Source organism: Rhinopithecus roxellana, chromosome 18, assembly GCF_007565055.1.
Source record: "Rhinopithecus roxellana isolate Shanxi Qingling chromosome 18, ASM756505v1, whole genome shotgun sequence".
Lineage (NCBI taxonomy): Eukaryota > Metazoa > Chordata > Mammalia > Primates > Cercopithecidae > Rhinopithecus > Rhinopithecus roxellana.
The window spans coordinates 3,383,370-3,407,729 of record NC_044566.1 but is presented as its reverse complement, the minus strand read 5'-3'; the positions used below and the strand labels follow the sequence as shown (position 1 = coordinate 3,407,729).

Below are 24,360 nucleotides of genomic sequence, written 5' to 3'. Positions count from 1 at the left end.
ACAATGGCTGTTTTCTTGGGATGTCAAAATATGTGGAAGGTCCTGCCTGGGGCATAATGCCTTGGGAATATGAACCTCGGACTTTCAATGCCATGTTCCAGTTGCTGCCCTGTCTTTCCTCCCCTAAAGGTGGGCTTGGTTGATCGGGCTGCAAATGGTGGATACCCATGGGTCCAGGACAAGCCTCAGCCCCACCTTTTTTTTTTTTTTTAATCCCCCATCCAGATTTTCCCACAGGGAGAAGGCATTGGGGCCTGGCACGCTGTCTCCTGGGAGCTGGTCTCAGTTAAGTGAGCAGGGTTGGCTTGTGCCTGCTTTCGGTCTGAAGGTGGCAGGCCTGGGACTGGTCACTGTAATCCCGAGTAGCACTTCCAAACCCTCTCCCTCAGCCTCACTGCATGACGGCCTCGTTCACCAACCCCTGTGTGGCGGGTGGCTCCCATGGCCAGGGGCGAGTTCTCCCAGCTTCGAGGGAGGTGTGAGAGCCCCCTGGACAGAGTCCTCATCATCTGAATGCAAGAATTCCTTTCCCAGGAATCCTGCAGATAAAATGGATTATTTTTGTGAGTGTACAGTTAAGAATAAGCCAGCTTAAGGCGAAAGAGTGGGTCCCACCTGGAGGAGAAGCGGGGTCCTGTCCCATGTGGGATGAAATGGCCTCTAGGAATGGCTCCAGCTTTAGGGCTGGTTTATGCCATCACGGGACCCACATCTTCTAAGCGGGCTCCACCCCATCCATCTGCTCTTTGTTCTTGTACTTTGGCCATGAATGGGAGGAGAAGGTCCCTGAGTCACCCCTGCATGTGGCAAGGTCCCCTCAAGTGTGAGTCTGCAGGTGGGGTGGGGGAAGGGGGCTCCTGGGCGTATTTTAAACTCGGGAAGACAGCAGTCCCCTCCTGCCCCATCTCATGTGGCTTTGCAGCTGCAGCCTCTCATCTCTAAGTGCGTGTTCCTGGCCTCTGAGAAGAACCTAGTTAATTAAAATGGGCTTGTACAATGAAATTGTGAAATACCCCTCGGGTGCGGGGACTCTGGCAGTACGCGGAAATGACCCCACGCTTTGAGGCTTCTGAACGGCGCAGGTAATGTTATGTGACGTGCCTCGGGTGCCTGGCACGTGGTTGATGCTCAATGGTCACTGTTTTTAGGAAGTCAGCCCAGTGTAGAGGTTTGGCTTGAATGCCCCCTGAGTACATGTGTTGTGTTATCTTGTGCAAGTTGATTTGCCATCTTTGGGGAAAATCTCTTTATGAAATGGGGTATATCGTGCCTACTTCACAGAGTAGTGGGAGGCAGGAAAAGCACCCGGGAGAGCACTTTGCAGAGGGGCTGGACCACAGGAGGAAGATGACTGTCCTCTTCCACCTCCAACCCCAGCAGAGTGATGTCACCATGAAGCAGCCACTAGAGAAAAATGGCCAGAAAGCAATGATTTTCCCTTTTTCAGTAATGGCAGAGAGAAAGCCAGCTTCGCTTTAAAGCACACTGCCTTGGGGCTGGGTGGGGTGGCTCATGCCTGTAATCCTAGCACTTTGGGAGGGGATCACTTGAGGTCAGGAGTTCAAGACCAGCCTGGCCAGCATGATGAAATCCCATCTTTGTTAAAAAATACAAAAAAATTTAGCTGGGTGTGGTGGTGCACACCTCTCCCAGCTACTCGGGAGGCTGAGGCAGGAGAATGGCTTGAACCCAGGAGGTGGAGGCTGCAGTGAGCCAAGATCCTGCCATTGCACTCTAGTCTGGGCAACAGAGCCAGACTCCGTCTCAAAAAAAAGGGCACATTGTCTTTGTGACATTTCGTTTTTCATCTCCCTTGGTTTTGGCAGAATTGTGAGAAGTGTCTGACGGGGAGGTGTAGGAGCAGGAAAGGTGCTTCTTTTCTGGGGAGGGTGTACGTGTGCCACACACGCCACTGCACAGCTGCACACACACGTGCGTCAACATCGGAGCCGTAGCCGCCCCGCACAGCTGGGCACAGGCTGTGCAGGAGACACGCCACCCATGAGCCACTCTTCCTTGGACAGCATTCAGCCTTGAGGACCTCGCTGGGTGCTGGGAACAGCAGGCCATCCTTAGAGAGGAAGGCTGAGGACTCAGAATGGACTTATGGATATTGATTTTATACTTTGGGTTGTTATCCAAGACTATCTTACTTTCTTGTTCAGATGGCTTCGTCTTGGGTCTTAGGGAGCTCTTTTAGATGGCTCCCGTGTCACTTCCACATATGTCCATCTGGGGTTTTATTTGAGCACTTCCTTACTTTCTGGCACTACAAGATGTTCCAGTCTCATCGTCTGTATTTCCTGCCCCAGTCTCAGAATCAGCCATCTCCCTGAGGAGCCTCAGGTCCTTTCATTGGAGAAGAGTGTTAGAAACCCAGATCTGGGGCCAGGTATGCTCACTGCTCCTGGGGGGCTGCTTCTCTCAGGCCCTCTCAGCTGACAGAGCAAAGAAATACATGCGTGTGTACTAACCCTATATGTACACGTACCTACCCCTATATAGACACATACCTACAGGTATTTCTTTATGCGACTATAGGTGTCTATAATAGGCTAAACCTGAGTTCTTCTGATATCTCTGACTAATCATTGTGTCATTTCCCCACTTTGCTGTAAATTCTCCTCCAATAAGAAACATGGCTCCCACTGACCATCCACTGAATTAATGGTTCAGTTGTTGTTGTTGTTTTTTGTTTTTGGAGACAGTCTCTCTCTGTTGTGGGATTACAGGCGTGGGCCACCGTGCCCAACCAATGGTTCAGTTTTAGCATGAATGTGGTGTCAGCACTGTTCACCAGTAGTCCTGCAAGAAACAACTTTATCCACTAGAGTACAATGCTGTGTGCAGTTCTCTTTGCCTTTGGTCTTAGAGACGCCACTCATTTCCAAATTACTCACATTATTAACAGCACCTTTCCCCTACTGGCTTCAATGAGCTCCTGACACTTCCGCGGTGTTTTCTTTTTAAATAAGTGGATGGCCCTTTTCCAGGAAGGCAGCCTCAAGGAAAAGCCACCTCCAGGCGTAACCAGAAACACTGAGTATTTCTCAGCGGGGAGGGGGAGGACAGCCTTACATTTTATTGTCTGAGCTGAACTTATGCTGTATGAATACAAACAGCTCCTAGATATTTGTAGCGTGGTGGCTTCCTGAGTCTGCAGAGTGAGGTTCTTGCTGCACCACGTGTGGGAGGTGAGGATGCTGTTCCCTCGTTGCCTTCGAGACATCTGCTTGGGTTTGGTCTGTCACTTTAAGATCCTCCTGGTAGCTCGTGTTACTCTTGCCTCCCATGTCTAGCATGTCATGGAATTTACTTTCCAAATCATTCTACTCCCTTCCCTGCACTGTGCATTTGAAATCATAATGCTCAACCTCAACACATTTAGAACTCCCAAGTTGCAGCGATTCTCTACCTCCTTCCTCTTAGGTCCTGGACACGTACGAGTGCGTACATGCCTGCAGCTTTAGAAACGTCACGTGTAGTGACTGATCTGATTCTCCTGACGTCACTCTGATGCACAGGTACTTTGATGCATTTTACTGGAGGCCCGGCTCACTGAACCAACCCACCCAGGCCGTCCTTGCCAACTTGCTCTTCTTGGATGGATTAAAGGCTGATGTGCTCTCCAGGGCTTGTGAATCTTCTGGGTACCCCTACCCAGTCAGGATGGCTGCAGATGCATCCTTATGCGCATTCCAGCAGCATCTCTGCCAGGGGTGCTGAAAGTCACTGTCTGAAGCAGCTGGGAGGCAGAGGTGATTCTGACTTTGGGGCACCCACCCTCTGGAAAATGTGGCACATCATTAGTGGATGGTTCAAGCACGCTCAGCTCTCAGGGGGCAGTTATTCCTGGCACCAAGAAACTAGCCTGGAAAAATCTGTCTTATGCAACATGCAGGGTCCATGAAGGACAGAGCTCTGATTTTCAAGGTGCAGGATGTCCAGTGGTTCGATTCCAGACGAGGCATCTCCACTCGCTGTACTTCAGCGGGATCGTGGGCTCCTTGGCACAGATGTCGGGGTTATGAATTGTGATTGATATTTTATAATCCACATTTTGGAAACCAATTGTGTTGAGGATCTTCGTCTTCTCATGTATTTTAGGTCTAGGGTGAAACATTTCTTTGATGTTTAACACTGGGTACTGACGCTGAAGTGTGATCGCCACACAAGGTATCCAGCCTACCCCAGTCGAGCAGGGGTCTTCAGGACCGCAGCATACTTTGTGGTTGCCTCCTTGGCAGTGGGGGTGGAGTCTAGAATGAATTGCTGCTTCCCAGCTTTTAGAGTTGCTGTGGTTGCAAGCTCTGTTCTCTTGATCTCCGTCTCACACGCTCTAGGCCCACCGTTTTGCTACAGCTATTGCCGTAGTGACTGGCCATGTGCAGGTGTGGCCTGACACACTGTGTCTCAGCTCTGCCTGGTTCTCTACCACCTCTACCTGGCATCTGGCAGGAGCCCGCTCAGCCGTGCTGGTGTGTGGCGCACCTGGGAGTGCGAGGGAATTAACACCCTCAGGCAACCCCTGACCAGTCGAGACCACAGCTGATGGAGAACACTTCCCTTTCCAGGCCATGGCTGGACCATCTGAGGCTCCTTCACTTGGTGGATCCCAAGCAGGATCAAACCTAGACTGTCCACAGTGGTAACCCCCTTAGTCTCACATCCTTGAGTTGGCTTTTCTTATTCTTGGTTTCTCCCCCTCCAGGTCCCACTCAGGCTTCCTGAAATCACCTTCCCATGTAGCCCTGCTGTGTAGAGGTCCTGGCCTCAGCCAGCTTCTGGGGGAACACGAGCTAGGGCAGCTGTTTATCTGTTTCAAAGAACATTATAAGGTAAGATACTTATTTCATAATGTGAACATTTTTCTTAGGAAAACTTCAATTTGAGATTGCATTTCAGAGTCAAACTCTGTGAGCTGAATCTCAGAGACTGTTTCTTTGAAATACTGAGCTTTGACTTGGGAAGTTATCTGGGAACTTTTTTTTGTAGACATGGGGTCTCACTATATTGTCCAGGCTAGTCTCAAACTCCTATGCTTAAGTGATCCTCCCACCTCAGCCTCCCAAAGTACTGGGATTACAGATGTGAGGCACTGCACCCAGCCTATGTTGGAACGAATTGAATAACTTTGGAAATACATTTGTGAAGTGCCCTTTCTCCAAATTCCCACAAGTACTGGTTGGGGTTTTTTATTCTTTCTCTCTTTTTCTTTTTGAGATGGAGTTTCACTTTTGTTGCCCAGGCTGGAGTGCAGTGGCACAATCTCAGCTCACTGCAACCTCTGCCTCCCGGGTTCAAGTGATTCTCCTGCCTCAGTCTCCCGAGTAGCTGCGATTATGGGCGCCAGCAAATTTGTATATTTTTAGTAGAGATGGGGTTTCACCATGTTGGCCAGGCTGGTCTCGAACTCCTGACCTCAGCTGATCCACCGGCCTCGGCCTCCCAAATTGTTGGGATTTCAGGCGTGAGCCAGCACGCCTGGCCTGGTTGGGGTGTTTTCTGTAAGCATTAGTGAGTTATAAACATAAACACATTCCCTGAGAAATGGCTGCAATACCACGAATGGGTTCAACTCTACTGAGATGGATAAAAACAGCAGCATGGGTGGACGCAGTGCCTTGCATTCATCAAACGTTTTGCTCTATGAACACGATAAGATTAAGGCAGTCAGCAACTTGGGGTTTAAAAATATTCAAAACCAAGTTTTATTTTATAGTCGTTACACAGAAGGGGTAGTCAGAAGAGCACAGCTCACCCCCAGCAGTGGAGGGGTTAGATCTCAGGGACAACGTGGGGCAGTGGGGACAGCACCTCCGACCCTATGGGGTGTACCTTCAAGTAGCAGGGCTGACAATGACGCCTAGAAAGGTCTCCACTTCCGCCTGAGTTTGGCCAAACCCAATGGTCTCTAGGGATGTGGCAAAAGAATGACCGGCCGCTGTGTGATTATCAGTGGTTTTACCATAAAGAGCACAGTTTTGCCTTGAAGATAATTCACATCAACAGTGTTTGGGAGAGCGTAGAGCTGGCGTGACATTGGTGTAGAATGCAGGGCCAGGCCCACCCACAGGGCCCTCATGTGGGGACGGGTGCCTGAGCCCCTGAGCCCCTCGAGCCTCTGGCCACGGCTGGCTGCCTGTGTGCTGTTGTCTCATCTATCCCACCCCGAGAAGTGAGTTGAACAATGTGAGTTGTCTGTGGCATTTGAAAGTGCAGTGGTTACATGGTGTGTGCAAAGTGGTTAGCTGTGCCTCCAGGCGGCACATCTAGCAGGGGTGACGGAGGCCAGGGTTGCTCCTGGGTTTCTATGGGCAGGGCTTGCCCTGCAGGGGTCCCGAGTGCTTGCACCCGCTCGATGACAGTGGCTGGCAGGTCTAAGTGCTGCTGCTGGATGCAAATTCCTTTGGTAGACTTTTTTTTTTTTTTAAAGAAAAAAATAAAACCAATTTTTGGGTTGGCACCTGAGGTAATAAGTTAAGAATAAGCACCAAAATGGCCCTCCTGGCACGCGCCAGCTCACAGGTTCTTCATGCACACCTGGCAGCGGCTGATGTGTGTGCGGATGAGGCCGGCCTTGAGCGTGTCAGCGGAGGGCGAGCCCTGGAAGCTCTGCTCGGGAATGGTGGTCAGCCAGAAGCTGTACTTATTGGCGTAGTAGTGGCAGGTGCCGCGGCCTCCATTGCACTCGATGAATGGCGTGGCGCGGAAGTCCTCCAGACAGCTGCCCGGTGACACCAGTGACTGGCCGCCGCCTTCGTCTCCCGCCGCCGTGTGCTGCACAGAGAGGGGGCAGGGCAGGGTTAGGAATCACAGGCTGCAGGTGGCACGGGGTCAGGGCATAGCCCTCTTCTGTGCGTTTGTTTTTACTGAACAGCAAACCATGACCATCCACCCATCGGTGTCAATACGGATATGCGGCATCCTCACAAATGCACCTTCAGCAAGAGGCGGTTGGTGAAATACACCCGGGCCCCCTGCAGGAGGCAGCCCCGGGCACTAGGATGTGCTGCGGAGGCTGGCCGTTCAGTAGGAACTAGAGCACCGACAGCAGGTATGAGCCACAGATGCAACTGACATTTCAGTAACAAAACAAACCATCTGCCTAATCAACCATTCAAAGAAAAATACCTGGCGGAAGAGATAACACAATGTTTACTCTTCTTAAAAGAAAAAAATAAAATTAAAACGTAGGCTAGCATCTGAGGCTAGTAACTTAAAAATAGTCACCCAACCAGGCCTCCCAGCCCCTTCTCTGAGGAGGAAAGATAAGTGGTTTTAGTTATTTTTAAAAAATCTGTACTTGCTGATTTTTCACAATAAATATGTATTACTTGTGTAATTAAGTAATTTTTTTTCAATCAGAGGTTGTTAAATAATTAGTGGATCCTGAGGCTGGCTGGGAGACGGGTGAGGCCTTCAAGGGAGACTTATGTTTTGTTTTTCATTTTAAAGGTCTACTTTCTGTTGCGTCAACATGTTTAGCCTTTATGGAAGTGCATGGCAGGCCTCCTGGATCCCAGAGTTTGTGTATAAGTGCCCTTTGGCTTGGCTGAGCAGGCTTTGAGTGGTAAGTGGGCTTCGGAATCTGTTTACTTAGAAGAGAAATATCTCAGTTCAGTTTGTGGGAAAAAGGGGCTGTACTGTGATGTATTTGGGCAGGGGCCCTAGTTTAAGCTTTCCTTTAAACACACACAGAAACCAAAAAGCCTTTAAAAAGTGTTCTGCTCACAGAAGGCAGAAGCCTGTCCAGCCCTGAGCTGCCTGCTCTTGTCTGCTAATGAGCAGGTAATAAGAAGTGGAGACGTCCTCCCGGGCACCTCTGGCTTCACTGCGGTCTGAAGGAGCGGAGGCCGTGCTGGGAGCTGCCCAAAGGAGACACCTGGGACTCCCAGCATGAGCTCAGAAGGGAGCGTGATGTGCGAAGTCTTAGAGGCTGGCACAGCCAGGTAAGAGCTGAGTTTGCTGCACACACACACAAGCATACACGCACACATGCACACACACAATGCACGCATGCACACCCATGCATGTACACACACACGCAGTACATCCTTGTGTACACACCCCTGTGCACACACGTGCATAAGTGCACACAGTGCAGGCACACGCACCCTTTCCATGTGCTCCTCTCAGTGGGCAAGCCTCTGCCTTTGGTACTCACAGCAGCTCATATATCTTAAGAGAACTGCCTGGATGAGAGGCTGACCTGGAGAAGGGGCTGTGAGGGCTCCAGATTGTAGCCAGAATTGAAAAAAGAGGAACTAAAATAACGGCCAGCTAGATACTGTAGCCTCCACCAGACTAGCTTTGAGAGAGGCCGCTGAGGGGAGGGGAGGAAAATGGCTTTTGCTGCTGCAGTCTGCATCCGTGGCTTTGCCCTTGTCCTCCCTCCCACATGGTGCTCGCTTGTAGGGAATGCAGAAAATGCATCCTCTGGGGCCACCTATCCTCATGGACAAAAGAAGGGTGAGCCGGGTGCTGGCCTCAGCACTGTTCTCGCCTTCTGTGCATCCACTGGGGACAGTGGGGCAGTTGTTCTCAGCCGAGCTGTCCTCTCCTCTCCTCTCCAAAGTCAGCTCTCATTATGCTGAGATGCCAGCAGCCCTAGTGGTACCATATGCTTGTCACCACACGGAAGGGCTCAAAGACTATGTAAAGCACAGACGAGGCATACAGCTGTCTTGGTTCAGGTCCTGTCTCCTAGACAGCAGTCAGGACACAGCTGGAGGGGGCACGTCTCCAGCACACAGATGTGTCTGCTCACTTATCCATCGTCAGGGCCAGTGGGGACTTTCTGTTGTTCTCAGAAATCAAGGTACTTCTGGCCCATCTGTTCTGACCCCTGCATCTGTCAGCAGGGTGACAGGAGCCATCTCAACCCATGCCTTTTGGGGATGTCAAGTTCCAGGCTTGCTGAGGCTGTCAGCCATTTATTTAAGCAGAGAGTTATGTGTGCAGAGGATAATGCCTGCTTATCTCGTGACAGTAATTTGAAACCTGATTGCTAACGGAACAGGGGATGCCTGACCTTTTTGGATACTGTGTAGTCATGCCCTTCACAAGGGAGAGGCTCATTTATTTTGAATTTAACAATGTGAGTTAAAAAAATAGAAGCAACCAAAGCTTACTTCCTCCATGACACGGGGCACCCCGAAGGTCACTGTGAAACAAAAGAAAGTTGCTCCAAAGCCACCTTCCATGATACGCTTCTGGAAAGGCAGAAGTTGTGCCTGTCCCTGCCCGGGATTTAGTATCCTGTTGCTCCAACTTATAGCAACAATACTTGTTAAAATGCCAATACTGTTTGTCTTTTCCTTCCTTTCCTAGAATCTGGATTTCTTTTTCCTTTTGTTTTGAAAGATTAGCAATCATCATGTAATTTATATTTTATGTTGTATATATATAATTTATGAAATATTTAACATGCTGGGCATCCGATCCATGTAGCTGGAGTTATGACAGTTATAATGCCTATAAATAAACTCAGTGGAAGACCCACTGTCCTCAGCGAGACTCTCTTTTCTCCCTGTAATAGTATACAGATGGTCCCCGATTTACCATGGTTAGACTCTTCAGTGAGTTTTGACTTCTCGACGGTGCCAAAGCAATATGTATTCAATTCACTATTGGATTTCTGGTGGGGCTACATCCAGATAAACCCATCATAAATTGAGAATGCACTTGCAACTTAACGATATCTTCATCTTACAATGAATTTGTTGGGACGGGACCCTACTCCAAGCTGAGGAGCCTCTGCTTTAAGAGGTAATATTGCAAGAGACACTACGGTGCTGTGGTCTCTTCCCTAGAGATTAAGCTAAACCTGATCCGGCCAAAGCTGAGAGTTCTCTATTTCATACCCAAAGGTGATCTGGCAGGGTGGGCGGCACCTTCCCAGGTCCTGGCTGTGCACCTTCTCCTGGATTTCAAAGTACACAGGCTCTCCGTTTTATACCCAAAGGTATTCCAGAATTTTCCTCATGAATATATATCCATTTTAAGCCAGGCAGTTAATAGGTATTTCTTGAAGGTATTTCAGGTTCCAGACAGATTCTAAAGAAGATCAGGATTCTGGAGAAAAGTCTTCCATATATTTAGACTTTGGTAAACCCAAAGCAGCTGTACCTTTGGTGTTGGTGCTATACTAGTAAGACGGGTAACAGGCAAATTCGTCCTGGTTACACTCCTTACGAAGGCCTGGTGCCAAAAGAATGAGCCCTTTCTGGGTGGGGGAAGCCCTGTGCCCAGCATGTGGCTCAGTTAGCAAAGTGTAAGCTGTATTCCAGCTCTCACTCTCTCCCTGGGCCAAGTGCCCTCGTGCAGTGCACACCCTGAACTGCCCTGATTATTCTTACAAAGGCAGCTGTTCTTGCCATGTCCCCAGCCAGGGTGTGGTTGGGGAGGGGAACTGGGCAAATGCCACATACCATGAGGAAGGAATATCCGATCCACAAACTCCGCCACCCCGCTGGGCAGTGTGGAATGGAGACATCTTGACTGTGGACGGCAATGGCGACGGCTGGGGCCTCACACACAGAGCAGCGGCTGATGTAGGGCTTGATCTCATCCTCGGCCACAGGCATCATGGGCAGCGGAGCAGTGGTAGAGAGCCAGTAGGACTTGTCGTTCCGGCTGGCGTAGTAGCAGACATCACCAGGGTTGCAGTACAGGAAGGGCATGGTGCTGAACCGCGCCAGGCAGGAGCCCGCCAGCCCTGCGGAAGGAGGGGTCATGAGATCACAGTGCAGTGTGGCTAGAAGACAGACACACCTGCCAGCCCCAGCCAGGCCCAGGAGGCTCCGTGTCACAGACTTGCCCCAGGACACCTGGCGGAGTTCAGCCAGGCTAAGGCTTTCCAATTTCTTTCTTTTTCTCTTTTTGATCAGACTCACTGGCATTTCAGAACAGCTCTGTTCTTCTACAAGGTCTCACACATACTGGGCCAAGTAGGATCAGCAGAGAGTGGCGTCTTCATGGAATAGCATTTTGGGTGAGCCTTACCTTAGTGGGGTCTTAACAGCACTGGCCCCAAGAAAACTCTGATGGCACTCGAAGGGGTCGCTCTTTGACCCCAAGGAGCCACCCCAGAAGGAGCCCTGGCCCCTCTCCCTTCCATGTAGCCTTATTGCTTCTAGAGATGAAGACAGCCTTTATCTCCTGGCCACGCTCAGTGATGCGGCTAAGCAGGTTTCCCTCTTGACAGGGACTACGGAAAAGCTCAGACCCAGAAGTGCAGCCACCCTTAGCAAACATGCCTGGGCTAGGCCTGCCTCCTTGGCCCTGTTCCCAGATCTATTCTAGGCCCTTATCCTTGGCGGCCTTTGCCTCACTGTTCTTTAGAAACTCATTGTGGAAGTGGGGCGCACAGGCAGGAATGTGCAGGCGCCATGAGCCAGCCGCACGCTTTCCGGAGGCAGAACGCCTGGTGTAACCTGCACTGAGGAGGCAGAACGCAGCCAGTGTCTCGGAGACCCTTCCCGTCACCCCCTCAAAGAGGACCTCAGACTAAGCCACCTTCACTTGTAGTTTGTGTGTGTTGCGTTTTCTGTATTCAAAGTCACATTAGTGCCTTTTAAAGGCTTCCTTGAATAAGAGCATGCACACGTGTCCATGGGTCCATTTTCCTGGGGTCCTGTATGGGAGAGTCTTATACGAACCCCAGCACCTTATGGCCCCTGCCTGACTCCAAGTCTACAGAACTTGGGTCAAAAAGCAAGAAGGAGGTGAAGTAATTGGTGGTCTCCACGGGAGAGGGGTCAAGGGTCAGACGGGTCACACGGGCGCCTGCGGAAGTCGATACCAAGTTAGAAGGCAGGTCCCTGTGTTAGGTCCTGAGGTTGAGGGTTTTGTAAGGCTTCTGCTTCAAAGGCCGCTTTCATCTTTCTGCACCTCCAGGAATGTGGGTGGACCCTTCATCAGGGGAACTGACCAGCCGTGAAGGGTTTGGGAGTCTCGCTGTGGCCCTTTGACCGCAGCCACTTCCAGGCCAGCCCTGAGCAGATCATGGGGGCCAGGTGGGAAGTACCTACCCAGGTCCTGGTTGTGTGCCTTCTCCTGGCCCTCGAAGTACAGCAGGCTGTACCCACTCCAGAGCTTGTTCATGCCCACCGGGCACATGGGCTCCTGGTCTGTCTGGCTGTGCTTCACCAGGAGGTAGCCGATGCTGGCGCTGCGGCCTGGCATACCCGGCAGGCCTGGGCTCCCCGGACGGCCTGGCGCCCCTACAGCCCGGGAGGGAGAGAGAGAGGGAGCAGCCCCTTCACAGCCGCCCCTTTCACAGCCGCCCCTTCACAGCCGCCCCCTTCACAGCCGCCCCTTCACAGCCGCCCCCTTCACAGCCGCCCCTTCACAGCCGCCCCCTTCACAGCCGCCCCCTTCACAGCCGCCCCTTCACAGCCGCCCCTTCACAGCCGCCCCCTTCACAGCCGCCCCCTTCACAGCCGCCCCCTTCACAGCCGCCCCCTTCACAGCCGCCCCTTCACAGCCGCCCCTTCACAGCCGCCCCTTTCACAGCCGCCCCTTCACAGCCGCCCCTTCACAGCCGCCCCTTTCACAGCCGCCCCTACAGCCCGAGAGAGAGGGAGAGCAGCCCCTTCACAGCCGCCCCTTCACCCCGAGAGAGAGGGAGAGCAGCCCCTTCACAGCCGCCCCTTCACACCCCGAGAGAGAGGGAGAGCAGCCCCTTCACAGCCGCCCCTACAGCCCGAGAGAGAGGGAGAGCAGCCCCTTCACAGCCGCCCCTACAGCCCGAGAGAGAGGGAGAGCAGCCCCTTCACAGCCGCCCCTTCACAGCCGCCCCTACAGCCCGAGAGAGAGAGGGAGAGCAGCCCCTTCACAGCCGCCCCTACAGCCCGAGAGAGAGAGGGAGAGCAGCCCCTTCACAGCCGCCCCTTCACACCCCGAGAGAGAGGGAGAGCAGCCCCTTCACAGCCGCCCCTTCACACCCCGAGAGAGAGGGAGAGCAGCCCCTTCACAGCCGCCCCTTCACAGCCGCCCCTACAGCCCGAGAGAGGGAGAGCAGCCCCTTCACAGCCGCCCCTACAGCCCGAGAGAGAGGGAGAGCAGCCCCTTCACAGCCGCCCCTTCACACCCCGAGAGAGAGGGAGAGCAGCCCCTTCACAGCCGCCCCTTCACAGCCGCCCCTACAGCCCGAGAGAGAGAGGGAGAGCCGCCCCCTTCACAGCCGCCCCTACAGCCCGAGAGAGAGAGGGAGAGCCGCCCCCTTCACAGCCGCCCCTTCACAGCCGCCCCCTTCACAGCCGCCCCTTCACAGCCGCCCCCTTCACAGCCGCCCCTTCACAGCCGCCCCCTTCACAGCCGCCCCCTTCACAGCCGCCCCCTTCACAGCCGCCCCCTTCACAGCCGCCCCTTCACAGCCGCCCCCTTCACAGCCGCCCCCTTCACAGCCGCCCCCTTCACAGCCGCCCCTTCACAGCCGCCCCCTTCACAGCCGCCCCCTTCACAGCCGCCCCCTTCACAGCCGCCCCCTTCACAGCCGCCCCTTCACAGCCGCCCCCTTCACAGCCGCCCCCTTCACAGCTTCACAGCCCCCCCTTCACAGCCGCCCCTTCACAGCCGCCCCCTTCACAGCTGCCCCCTTCACAGCCGCCCCTTTCACAGCCGCCCCCTTCACAGCCGCCCCTTCACAGCCGCCCCTACAGCCCGAGAGGGAGAGAGAGAGGGAGAGAGAGAGGGAGAGCAGCCCCTTCACAGCCGCCCCCTTCACAGCCACCCCTACAGCCCGAGAGGGAGAGAGAGGGAGAGCAGCCCCTTCACAGCCGCCCCTTCACAGCCACCCCTACAGCCCGAGAGGGAGAGAGGGAGAGCAGCCCCTTCACAGCCGCCCCTTCACAGCCGCCCCCTTCACAGCCGCCCCCTTCACAGCCGCCCCCTTCACAGCTGCCCCCTTCACAGCCGCCCACAGAAACCTCGGAACCCAGGGGTGCAGGGCAGTTTCCAGGTGCGCCTAGAACCGTTGCTTTCCTTCCCCAGATCTTGGGGCTGTCTGTTGAGATCAGGAGACTACTGGGAAGGATTTGATCTACACTTTGTGCTTAGTAGCATGAAATGATGGCAGTGAGGGCACTGGGCAGAGAGGAGGGATCCTTTCCATAAAGGACTCAGTCGGCCATAGGTAGGCGTGTGCCCCTCAGGATGTGTCCAACGTCCCTGGAGTTGGAAGTGTCCAGAGGAGTATCACAGGCCAGCCCCCACCCCCAGCAGTGGCCTCTCTCTGCTGGACACTTCCAGGAGACGTGGCTCATTGCAGGCCACGCTGACCGCGCACTTGACCACATCCTGGGTTAGAATGTTCTTTCTCTGCGCAGCCAAGATCCGCCTCCTATAACTCCTACCCAGGGAGCACATGGGGTGGCTCATCTGCCTCCAGCAAAGCAGCTCTGTGAATGTTTCTCGGCTGTCCCTGGTGAACCTTTCTCCCATTGTCCCCTCCCCTTCCAAGGTACACCCATGGTCATGGCCCTTTCTCCCAGGACACTTCCCCTCCGCCGTCCCTAGCTTGTCTCCTACCCTGGGTGGGCTCTGATTTGCCGGCAGTTGTTTTCAGGTGCACCCCACACTACCCATAATTTGCCGGCTGTGGATCTGACCCCAGGGGCAGGGGACTGCTATTTCCTTTGACTTGGACACCAAAAATGCTACCTGTGTTTAATTTTTTTTTTTTTTTTTTTGAGACGGAGTCTCACTCTATCGCCCAGGCTGGAGTGCAGTGGCACAGGATGGTCTCAATCTCCTGACCTCGTGATCCGCCCACCTTAGCCTCCCAAAGTGCTGGGATTACAGGCGCGCCTGGCCTTAATTTTACTTTTAATGCTCAGACCATTGGCTCAAACTGAGCTCAGGTTAAGACAAATTTGGGATTTTATTTTTGCGTGAATAGCTATTCCTGGCCTATTTCATTCTGCATATGTGCAAATAATTTAAAAAAAAATAAGTAAGACGACCGGGCATGGTGGCTTACACCTGTAATCCCAGCACTTTGTGGGGCCGAGGTGGGCAGATCACTCGAGGTCAGGAGTTCAAGACCAACCTGGCCAACATGGTGAAACCCCGTCTCAACTACAAAAACAAAAAAGTTAGCTGGGTGTGGTGGCACATGCCTGTAGTCCCAACTACTTGGGAGGCTAAGACAGGAGAATTCCTCGAGCCCGGGAGGCAGAGGCTGCAGTGAGCTGAGATGACAGCACTGCACTCCAGCCTGGGTGAGGCAGAGACTCTGTCTCAAAAAAAAAAAAAAAAAAAAAAAAAAAAAAATAAGGGCTTTGCAATGTGGGTCTAGTAAATTTTAATAATTGCTTTTTGGCTACTTGTCTAATCCTGATCCTTGAAGTCTACTGATTCCTGCTGCCCACTCCGTAGCACTGCAGGTGTCCCAGGAAAAGGAGGGAGGCTATCCCGGGACTCGGTGCCAGGTGTTCTGCTGGGCACAGGAGTGAAGCAGCATGCTCAGATTGGGAGCAGGAGAGTGGGGCAGCGCCTCATTTCTGGCTTTTCTGGGCTCTCATGTGTCCCTTTCCTACAGACCACAGTCTGTGAGTCAGACCCACAGCACTAGGACCTGGGAAGGTCCTTCGCCACTGGTCACTCACCTTCTTGGCCAATCGGCCCCTGGTGGCCTATGGGTCCTTCATCTCCCCGGAACCCGGGAACAGCAGACACGCCACCTCTTCCTTGGGGCCCGACTTTCCCTGGAGCCCCACGGAAACCTGCAAGCCACCAAAGAAGTGTGAGTGTGGCTGGAAACTGTGACCACGCCTGGCACAGCTGGCGATCAGCAAAGAACACAAGAGGACGTAATGCCAGCAGGCCCCGGCCTTGCCCGGGCAGCCCTGAGGGGCTCCAGGCCCTAGCTCAGCACTCTACCTGGTTCTCCGGGAGGGCCCTGGGGCCCCATCTCCCCTTGTGCCCCAGGGGGGCCTCGCCTCCCCTGGGGACCCACTGTCCCTGGTGGGATGGCAATCTTCTGGGGGATTCCTGCAATTCCAGGGGCTCCCACAATCCCGGGGGCACCTGGAAGAGAAACAGAGAGGCCCCAGTAAACACACAAGGTCATTCCACTCTCTTGCTCTGAGTGCTACTGCGTTTCTCACCTGGGGAGGCCCCTTTTGGAGCTTCCCGGACAATTGTGCTTTCTAGAGATGAGCCAGACACAAATGGGCCTGAGCCGTGACTCAGCGCCTGCCATTGGAATATTAAACTTTCCATTCACCAAGGCCCTGTGACAACATCCGAGTCGCAGCCTTGGTTTCCTCTCTGCTCTTTACAACATGGGACCCATGCCGGAGAGGATCCTGGCCGTTTGACCTTCAGGATGTCGCCAAGCCTGGAGAGGCTGGGCTGAGCCACTAGCTCTGCAGGTATGCAGACAGTCACTTACCAGGGAATCCTGGGTCTCCCTTGGGTCCCTTGGGGCCTCTGTCGCCCACCGCGCCGGCGGGTCCAGTGTTCCCCATAAAGCCTTGTTCACCCCTGGGCCCTGCAACAAACACAAACAAGATGTTAGGGACACGAAAGTCTGTGGGGATGGGGCTCCTCTCACTGTGGCCAGGGCACTGTTACCTTTTTCTCCCGGGAGACCGAACACACCAGGCCTGCCCTGGGGCCCGGAGTCCCCGGCCCATCCTTTGGTCCCTGGGGTTCCTGGAGCTCCTGGGTTCCCTGTGTCACCTTTGCTTCCAGGAAGAGCAGCAGATCCGGGTGGCCCTGGCGGGCCCCGATAACCTGTTGGCATTAGGGACAAGAAAGGAGGGTTTAAATAGGACCCCAAGGCCCCTGGGGGCAGTCTCTGGCAAGTTTGTGGCATGGAATGACTTTGTCTTTGTTTTTAAAAAGTTGTCATAAAATACATGTAACATAAAAGTTACCATTTTAATCATTTTTAGGTGCACCGCTCAGTGACATTAAATATATTCACCTTCACCACTGACTATCTCTAGAACTTTCTCATCCTAAACTGAAATCTGTCCCCATTATACACTCACTCCCCATGTCCCTCTCCCCCCAACCCTCAGCAACAGCCATTCTACTTTCTGTTTCTATGAATCTGATGACTTCAGGGGCCTCATATATGTGGGATCACAGGATCCGACCTTTTGAGACTGGCTTCTTTCACTCAGCAGAATGCCCTCAAGGGTCATCTAGGTGGCAGCAGGTGGTAAGAGTTCCTTCTTTTTAAGACTGAATAAAGGCCGGGTGCTGTGGCTCACACCTGTCATCCTAGCACTTTGGAAGGCAGAGGTGAGAGGATCGCTTGAGGTCAAGAGTTTGAGACCAGCCTGGCCAACATGGTGAAACCCTGTCTCTACTAAAAACACAAAAACCAGCCGGTCGTGGTGGTGGGCACCTGTAATCCCAGCTACTTGGGAGGCTGAGGCAGGAGAATTCCTTGAACCCGGGAGGTGGAGATTGCAGCAAGCTGAGATCGTGCCACTGCACTCCAGCCTGGGCAACAGAGCAAGACTGTCTCAAAAAAACAAAAAAAAAACAAGAAAACCAAACAAAAAAGACGGACTCCTCTTGCGCTGGGTGTGTACTGACTGCATTTTGCTTCTTAATTCCTCCATTTGATGGACACTGGGGTTGCTTTCAGCACTTCGAGCTTGTGAATAGTGCTGCTGTGAACCCTGACGCACAAATGCTTGTTTGACGGGTGACTTCATCTTCACACCATCTCTTTCCAATATTCAGCTCATTTGTGATTAGGGAATGCAAATTAAATTTAATATTTGTCTAAACACAATACAGTGAGGAAGAAGAAAGCCGTTCATATCACACATTTCTGAGTCCCCTGCAGTTTGAATATCTGCTATTACAGCAACTAAATGACATGGCCTGTGTCTCGGCTTCCCGGGGACCAGGTTGTACAGGTGATGGAAATGATACAGGAGGATCATGATGGCCCCTGCCCCTTTGATCGGAGTCTGGGCACAGTGTGGAAATGAACGTCTGTTCTCCCCCTAGATTAAGTGGGCCATTGCCGGCTCCTGCCCCTAGAGATGTCGAAGCACAGATGCATAAGTCCTGCTTACCTTTCAGGCCAAATATCCCTGGCGCCCCTTTGTCACCAGGTACCCCAGAGATGTTGGAAGGGGGCGTGATGCCGGGGAACCCCTGAAGTCCTGGACTCCCAGGTGGGCCTCGTTCCCCTTAGGATGAAAACAGAAGACATTATTTTCAGCATTAGCACCCAACTTTCCAAATCCACTGTTTTCCCAGCATTAGCACCCAACTTTTCAAATCTAGTTTTCCCTCCACACCATCACCTGTGCTGGACCAGAGCCTAGTGAGTGAGACAGTGATGGGAGGTGCCCTTGGGCCAAGGATCATCTCATGATGGGGCTGGGGAGGCTCTCAGGGTGGGGTTGGGGAGGCAGGGGCTGTGAACCCCTCCCTCAACTCCAGCCTTTCTCCTGTGAGGAGCCCTCCACTGGGATCCTTCTGCCTGTGCTCCACTTCCCCAAGGCACTGCCCGACCATGCTTAGATGGAGCCTCAGCCCCAGGCGTGGCACAGCCGCTCAGACTCTGATCCTGATACATGTGGACAGTGGTCGGCACACATGATGGACGGAAGGTTGAAAAATTGCAAAGGAGGCTTGCAATTGACATCAGTATTGTCAACCCTCCCTGTGGCTGTCCTCCAGTGCCTTGGATCCCAGCTTGGACAAAGTGGGTCCTCATTATTCACAGATTCTGTATTTCCCAACTTGTCTGCTCACTAAACCTCACTTGGAATCCCCCCCCGCCAAATAAACACTGGCATTCACAGCTATACACAGAAGCAAAGTGAGTCCCAGCTGAGGTCCAGCAAGGTGACGCTCCTGCCTTCTTGCTGCAGCTCACACTGTACACACATGTCCTTGTCTTGGTCTCTGTAGTGCCCTGTTTTCCAAATTTTCATGCTTTATGCTGGTGATTTTGCTGTTTCAGATGCCCCCCATGCATTGTGTTGAAGTGCAGCCTAGTGTTGGTAAGTGAAGAAGGCTGTGAAGTCCCTTACGGAGAAACACATATGTAAGAGAAGCTGCATTTAGGCATGAGTGAGAGTGCGTGTTGAGTGTTCATGAATCAGCAATCCACACTAAACAAGGTGCCGTTACACAGAAAACCAGGCTACATATTGATCATTGATAAACATCTTGTGAGCAGAGGCTTGCAGGAACCTAGCCTTGTATTTCCCCTAGGAGCAATGGTTCAGTATTCACAAAGTCAGTGTTCTTGGTGACTTCAGAACATAACTACGGTAAATAACGAGAACCAACAGTTTTTGGGTCAAAGATTGGAGCTCTTTGGCACTAGTAGGGGAGTAAGAGAGAAATGGCCACATAAGGAAATCTGTGGAAATTCCACTCCTTCCTGTGCTGTCAGCCAACAAGACACTAATGGAGCTTTATGTGCTGTAGGGCAGTGGTGGTTAGAAATCAGTGTGGACCTGAGTCTGGGAGGATTAAGTCTACTTTCTCTCCTAACCACCTTCAGTCTTTTGTTTTTCCTGAAGGGCTGGGGACCAACATTAGTATTAGAACCCTGCAAAATGTCCGAATGTCCAAGTGGGCAAGGAGGGCATCATTTCTGCTCCGCAGGAGAGTGAGCTGGGCCAAACAGTGCAAATCTATAAAAATGAGAAAACGTAGCAACAGTGGTTTTCTGTTTCCCCTCTGGCTTTACGACTAATCTATACCCATCAGCAGCAGGAAGAGGTTTTCCCTTTGGAACATCCTGGTATCCATTATCCATCCCAGGAGAAAGGATTCCATTCATGCATGTTTCCAAGTAGGACAAAACAAACAGCAGGAGAAATATTTAGAGAGGTGAGGCTTGTCTCACAAATCACAGACAACACGCAAGTGGGTTCATTAGCCCTGAGGGCATGAGTGAGCCACCATCTGTGGTTTGATATAAAATGACACCAATTGAACTGCTTCTAGCTATTGTCACAAACTCCCCGAAACAGATGGTGAGTGTCAGTAAATAATGGCAGACTCCTGAGTTAGATGATCCAGTGCAATCCCCAGACTGGCAGATTCCCACGAAAACATAATTAACTTAACTGCAGTGATGAGGCCTCTGTTAATGAGAACATTTAGCAAACATGAGTCAGTTTGCTGGAATCTAGATGAAAACCACCAAGATTTCTCAGTAGCTCCCACGGATCGTCCTAAGTACTGACATAAAAAAGTCTCACTAACAGGGGTTCCATGAAGGGCCATGTTGCATGACTCAAGGCCAAATCAGGAACTGATGCTTGAATGTCAGCTGCAGACACAGGTGAGGTTGCAAATTCTAGCTTCAGTGAACTGTGATATGGTTTGGCTGTATCCCCACCCAAATCTCATCTTGACTTGTAGTTTCCGTAATCCACACATGTCGTAGGAGGGATCTGGTGCGAAGTAACTGAATCATGCGGGTAGCTATCGTCATGCTGTTCTCCTGATGGTGAGTTCCTACGAGATCCGATGGTTTTATAAGCGGCTTCCCCCCACCCTTTACTCGGCACTTCTCTCTCCTGCTGCTAGTGAAGAAGGATGTGTTTGCTTCCCCCTCTGCCATGATTGTTAAGTTTCCTAAGGCCTCCCCAGCCATGCGGAACTGTGAGTCAATTAAACCTCTTTCCTCTATAAATTACCCAGTCTCTGGTATTTCTTCATAGCAGCATGAGAACGAACTAACACAAATGAGATGCGACTCATGCAAAGGAAGATAATGGATTCAAATTATTCCCGTATTTTCAGAGGAGAGTGTGTGTCCTGAATGACATTGTATCAGTGTGTGAAGGTCATCATGGAAAGTCGTCTTTCCCTCATCACTAGCCAGAGGCAGTGGCCTCATATGCCAAGGCCCAGTGGCACTGGGCAGTGTCTGCTCTGGCCCCCAGGACCTGCTCTGAAGTCATCAGCTCATAGGCCCATTGTGATGTTTGTGCAGTTCGAGGGTGGGGGCATGGCTGACAAAAGTCAGCATGCCTCATGGTGGCTTGGAAGCCGGGGACACCGTCCAGGTCCCTGGGATGGAAGGCAGGGAGCGCCACAGGAGGTCACCTAGAGTTTTGATAAATGGGTCCCACATAGATCAAATGTGTAATAAGGCCATCAAGGCAACCTTAGGGGTGTTTCGAGCTACACATAACTCTCCACTGATGTCAGAAAATTATCCTACAATTTCACAATATTCTTCTCCATCAAGTATTTGTTGAGCACTCACTCAGGGACAAGCATTTTGCTGAGGTGTAAGTGGAAAATAAATGAGGTAAATTTCTGCCCTTGGGGATGGAAATCTTAATTTTTTTTGTGGTCAAGTACAGGGCCTGAACATCATGCTGTGTGAATCAAACTTTAAAAATGCATGGTCATACGAAATGCTAGCAGCTGTGCTCTGTGACCCCCCTCTACAGCCCACTGTGTGCACCCTGTCGAAATCCCATCTCAGTTTCCTCCACCCCTCCCTGTGCCGGATCTCCTCTCCACATCTCCTGGCCAAGTCTTCCCCATTGCTGAGTTCCCAGATGACTTTCAGGTGACAGACTGGTAAAGTGATCATCATGACACTCTGAAAACAATGCTGTTTCAAGGCCTTTAAAAATAGCAGACATTTATTGCTGGCCTCCTGTGTGCAAGAGCTTTACCTGTAGTACCTCATTGTATCCTCCCAATACTCACAAGCGCATTTTTATTCTCATTTTACAGACAACGCCAGAGACATTCAATACCATGGCCAAGGTCACATGGTAAAAATATGGCGCATGTGAGATGCAGAACAAGAACCCAACAGGTGTCTGATTTAAAGGTCATGGGCATGGTCAACTCTACTGCTGGGCTCCTGGGAGGCTTATGCTGGTGGACTGACCCTAGATCATCACCCTTGACTGAGGCTGTGCTGGTGGATTGACCTAGATCCTCAGTCCTGAGTGGAGGTTGTGCTGGTGGACTGACCCTAGACCCTCAATCCTGGTTGAAGCTGTGCTGGTGTACTGACCTAGATCCTCACCCGAGCGAGGCTGTGCTGGTGGATTGACCTAGATCCTCACCCCTGACTGAGGCTGTGCTGGTGGAGTCACCTTAGATTCTCACTCCTGGGTGGAGCTTCTGCTGGTGCGCTGACCCTACCTAGATCCTCATCCCTGGTAGAGGTTATGCTGGTGGACTGTCCTAGATCCTTACCCCTGACTGAGGCTGTGCTGATGGACTGACCTTAGATTCTCACTCCTGAGTGGAGCCTGTGCTAGTGTGCTGACCCTAGATCCTCACCCCTGACTGAGGCTGTGCTGGTGGACTGACCCTAGATCCTCATCCCTGACTGAGGCTGTGCTGGTGAACTGACCCTAGGCCCTCATCCCTGACTGAAGTTGTGCTAGTGGACTGAGTGACCCTAGATCCGCAATTCTGACTGAGGCTGTGCTGGTGGACTGACCCGAGATCCTCAACTCTGACTGAGGTTGTGCTGGTGGACTGACCCTAGATCCCCATCCCTGGCTGAGGCTGTGCTGGTGTACTGTCCTGGATCCTCACCCTGACTAGGGCTCTGGCAGCACCATGCAGCCTCCCAGGATAGTCTGGTTCCTGTTGGCAGCACCCCTCCTCTTTCTCCTATCTTCAGATCAGTGCTGTGGAGCTCTGAGGCTAGGGGATTCCGGAGTTTCTAGCTCTTGATGAGGGGAGAGGGCAGGCAGCAGATCCTGGAGAGTCAGATGTGATCTGCAAGCCTTGAGATATCCCTGCACCCCAGAAAAAGTCAGGGTTGCTGGCCTTCTTGGTTCTGACTTCCTTTCCTGTGGGTGTCTGGTTCTAGCTTCATGGGGAGTTGGCACTAGAAAAACTCAGGCTTTTGTGCATGGAAGCCAGAGTTTTTGTTCCCACCATGGAGCCCAGGGTGCCCAGACTGTCTGTCCAGGTGTGCTGCCCAGCTCCCATACCTGAGCCAGGAGATGCACCTGGTCGGGCTGGTGAGGTGGGTGGGGTGCTGGAGAGGCCCACTGATCTCAGAAACAGGCTCTGGGACTGTGGGCTCATGTACAATGAGACCACAACACCCTTAGCAGACTGGATCCCAGGAAGGTCCTGGTTTCTATTTTTATCTAGGAATGTTTCTCACTGCCATTTAGACTTGAGCCCACCTTGACTGGTGAGCAGGGAGGCTATGGGGTGGGAAGTTAGGTTTCTGGTTATTTCCTACCCAAGTATGGTTCAGCATGGCTCTGCTAGGAGGTTTAATGCATTTATTTATTTGCACATTCACTACCCAGAGTGCTTGTTATGGCAAGGCCTGTGCCAGTGCCCCAGGCACACGGAGGGATCTGACAGGGTCTCTAGGCCAGGGAGCTTATCAGTTAGTCCTGGGGATGGGTGGTCAGGGCCTCACTAACACAGATGGGAAAACATAAATTGCCTAACAAACTAAGACTAGCTCGCAGGTTCTGCAACAGGTAGTCCTCCCCAGAAAAACCAGCTCTTTCCTGCACTTCTGAGCAGCCTCTCCCACCCCATAGACACTCCACGGCCCCACCTCGGGGTGGGTTCTGGTTATGGGGACGGCAATGTTGGCTTTGGAATGTGTGGCCTCACCTGGAGCTCCTTGCTCTCCTTTCTGTCCTGGGACTCCCACAGGGCCTGGAAGGGTGTTGGCGTCTCCTGGGTCACCTCTGTCCCCAGGAGGGCCTGGGAAGCCTGGGTCTCCGTGGATGTCGGCACCTGTGGAAGAGTTATGACAGCAGCTGAGGTCGGTGTTTCCAACCACACAGCTGACTTTCCTAAGTGAAAGAACAGCTCGGGGTGCCTCAAAAGCAGGGAAACAGAGGCAGCCATGGTGATTTCAGCTTGCATTACAATATATGGCCTCCAGGTCACAGGAGTGAGATTTGCAAGGGATCTTACAGAGATCACAGTGGAAGCCCTTGGTTTTATGGGTAAGAGGATCGAGGCCCATCAGAGGGTCCAAATTCACAGAAACAGTGGGTCAAGGAGCTGGGACCCCTCCCGGGCCTCTTGGCTCCTGGGGGCTGCTCTTCAGGCTATGCTTAATTAGGTTTTCAAAGTAAACACTGTCTGAAGTCTTCCCCGTTCTCATAACAGGTGTTCATCGCCATCGTGGCAGGAAGCAGCAAGACAACTTGACGAGGATCTCCCGCCACTTGCCCATTGGAACTGGAATGGAGTGTTAATGACGCAGGAGTGCGTGAATTTACATGTCATATACACACACACAAATTCACCTGTAGACAGAGCAATATTTGGCTATATGAAACGTCTACAAGGAACACATTCTAAAAGCAGCTTTAGGATTATGGGTGCTTTTTTCCCTCTTAAATGTGTTAATTTTTAAATGTGTTTAAATGTGTTAATTTT

At 52.2% G+C, this 24,360-nt stretch overlaps 2 protein-coding genes across 3 annotated transcripts in view; one reads left to right on the top strand and one right to left on the bottom strand.

Annotated features, from left to right (window-relative positions):
• The window catches only part of RAB20 (RAB20, member RAS oncogene family), a 49,848-nt gene extending 42,152 nt beyond the window's left edge, over positions 1 to 7,696 (top strand). The window contains exons 4-6 of one of the 2 annotated variants that reach the window (XR_004054733.1): positions 3,430 to 3,524; positions 4,712 to 4,838; positions 6,881 to 7,696. The gene's annotated coding sequence lies outside the window, so the exon portion shown is untranslated. The remainder of the gene's footprint in view (positions 1 to 3,429; positions 3,525 to 4,711; positions 4,839 to 6,880) is intronic. The other variant, XR_004054732.1, reaches the window with a different exon arrangement.
• Positions 5,688 to 24,360, bottom strand: part of COL4A2 (collagen type IV alpha 2 chain) — a 204,740-nt gene continuing 186,067 nt past the window's right edge. Inside the window, exons 40-48 of the mRNA XM_030922365.1 lie at positions 23,581 to 23,706; positions 18,054 to 18,170; positions 16,585 to 16,746; positions 16,403 to 16,501; positions 15,889 to 16,035; positions 15,615 to 15,731; positions 12,036 to 12,227; positions 10,434 to 10,720; positions 5,688 to 6,780 (exon numbers count right to left, since the gene is read on the bottom strand). Of these exons, the coding sequence (XP_030778225.1) occupies positions 6,523 to 6,780; positions 10,434 to 10,720; positions 12,036 to 12,227; positions 15,615 to 15,731; positions 15,889 to 16,035; positions 16,403 to 16,501; positions 16,585 to 16,746; positions 18,054 to 18,170; positions 23,581 to 23,706 (1,505 nt within the window). The 3' untranslated portion in view covers positions 5,688 to 6,522. The remainder of the gene's footprint in view (positions 6,781 to 10,433; positions 10,721 to 12,035; positions 12,228 to 15,614; positions 15,732 to 15,888; positions 16,036 to 16,402; positions 16,502 to 16,584; positions 16,747 to 18,053; positions 18,171 to 23,580; positions 23,707 to 24,360) is intronic.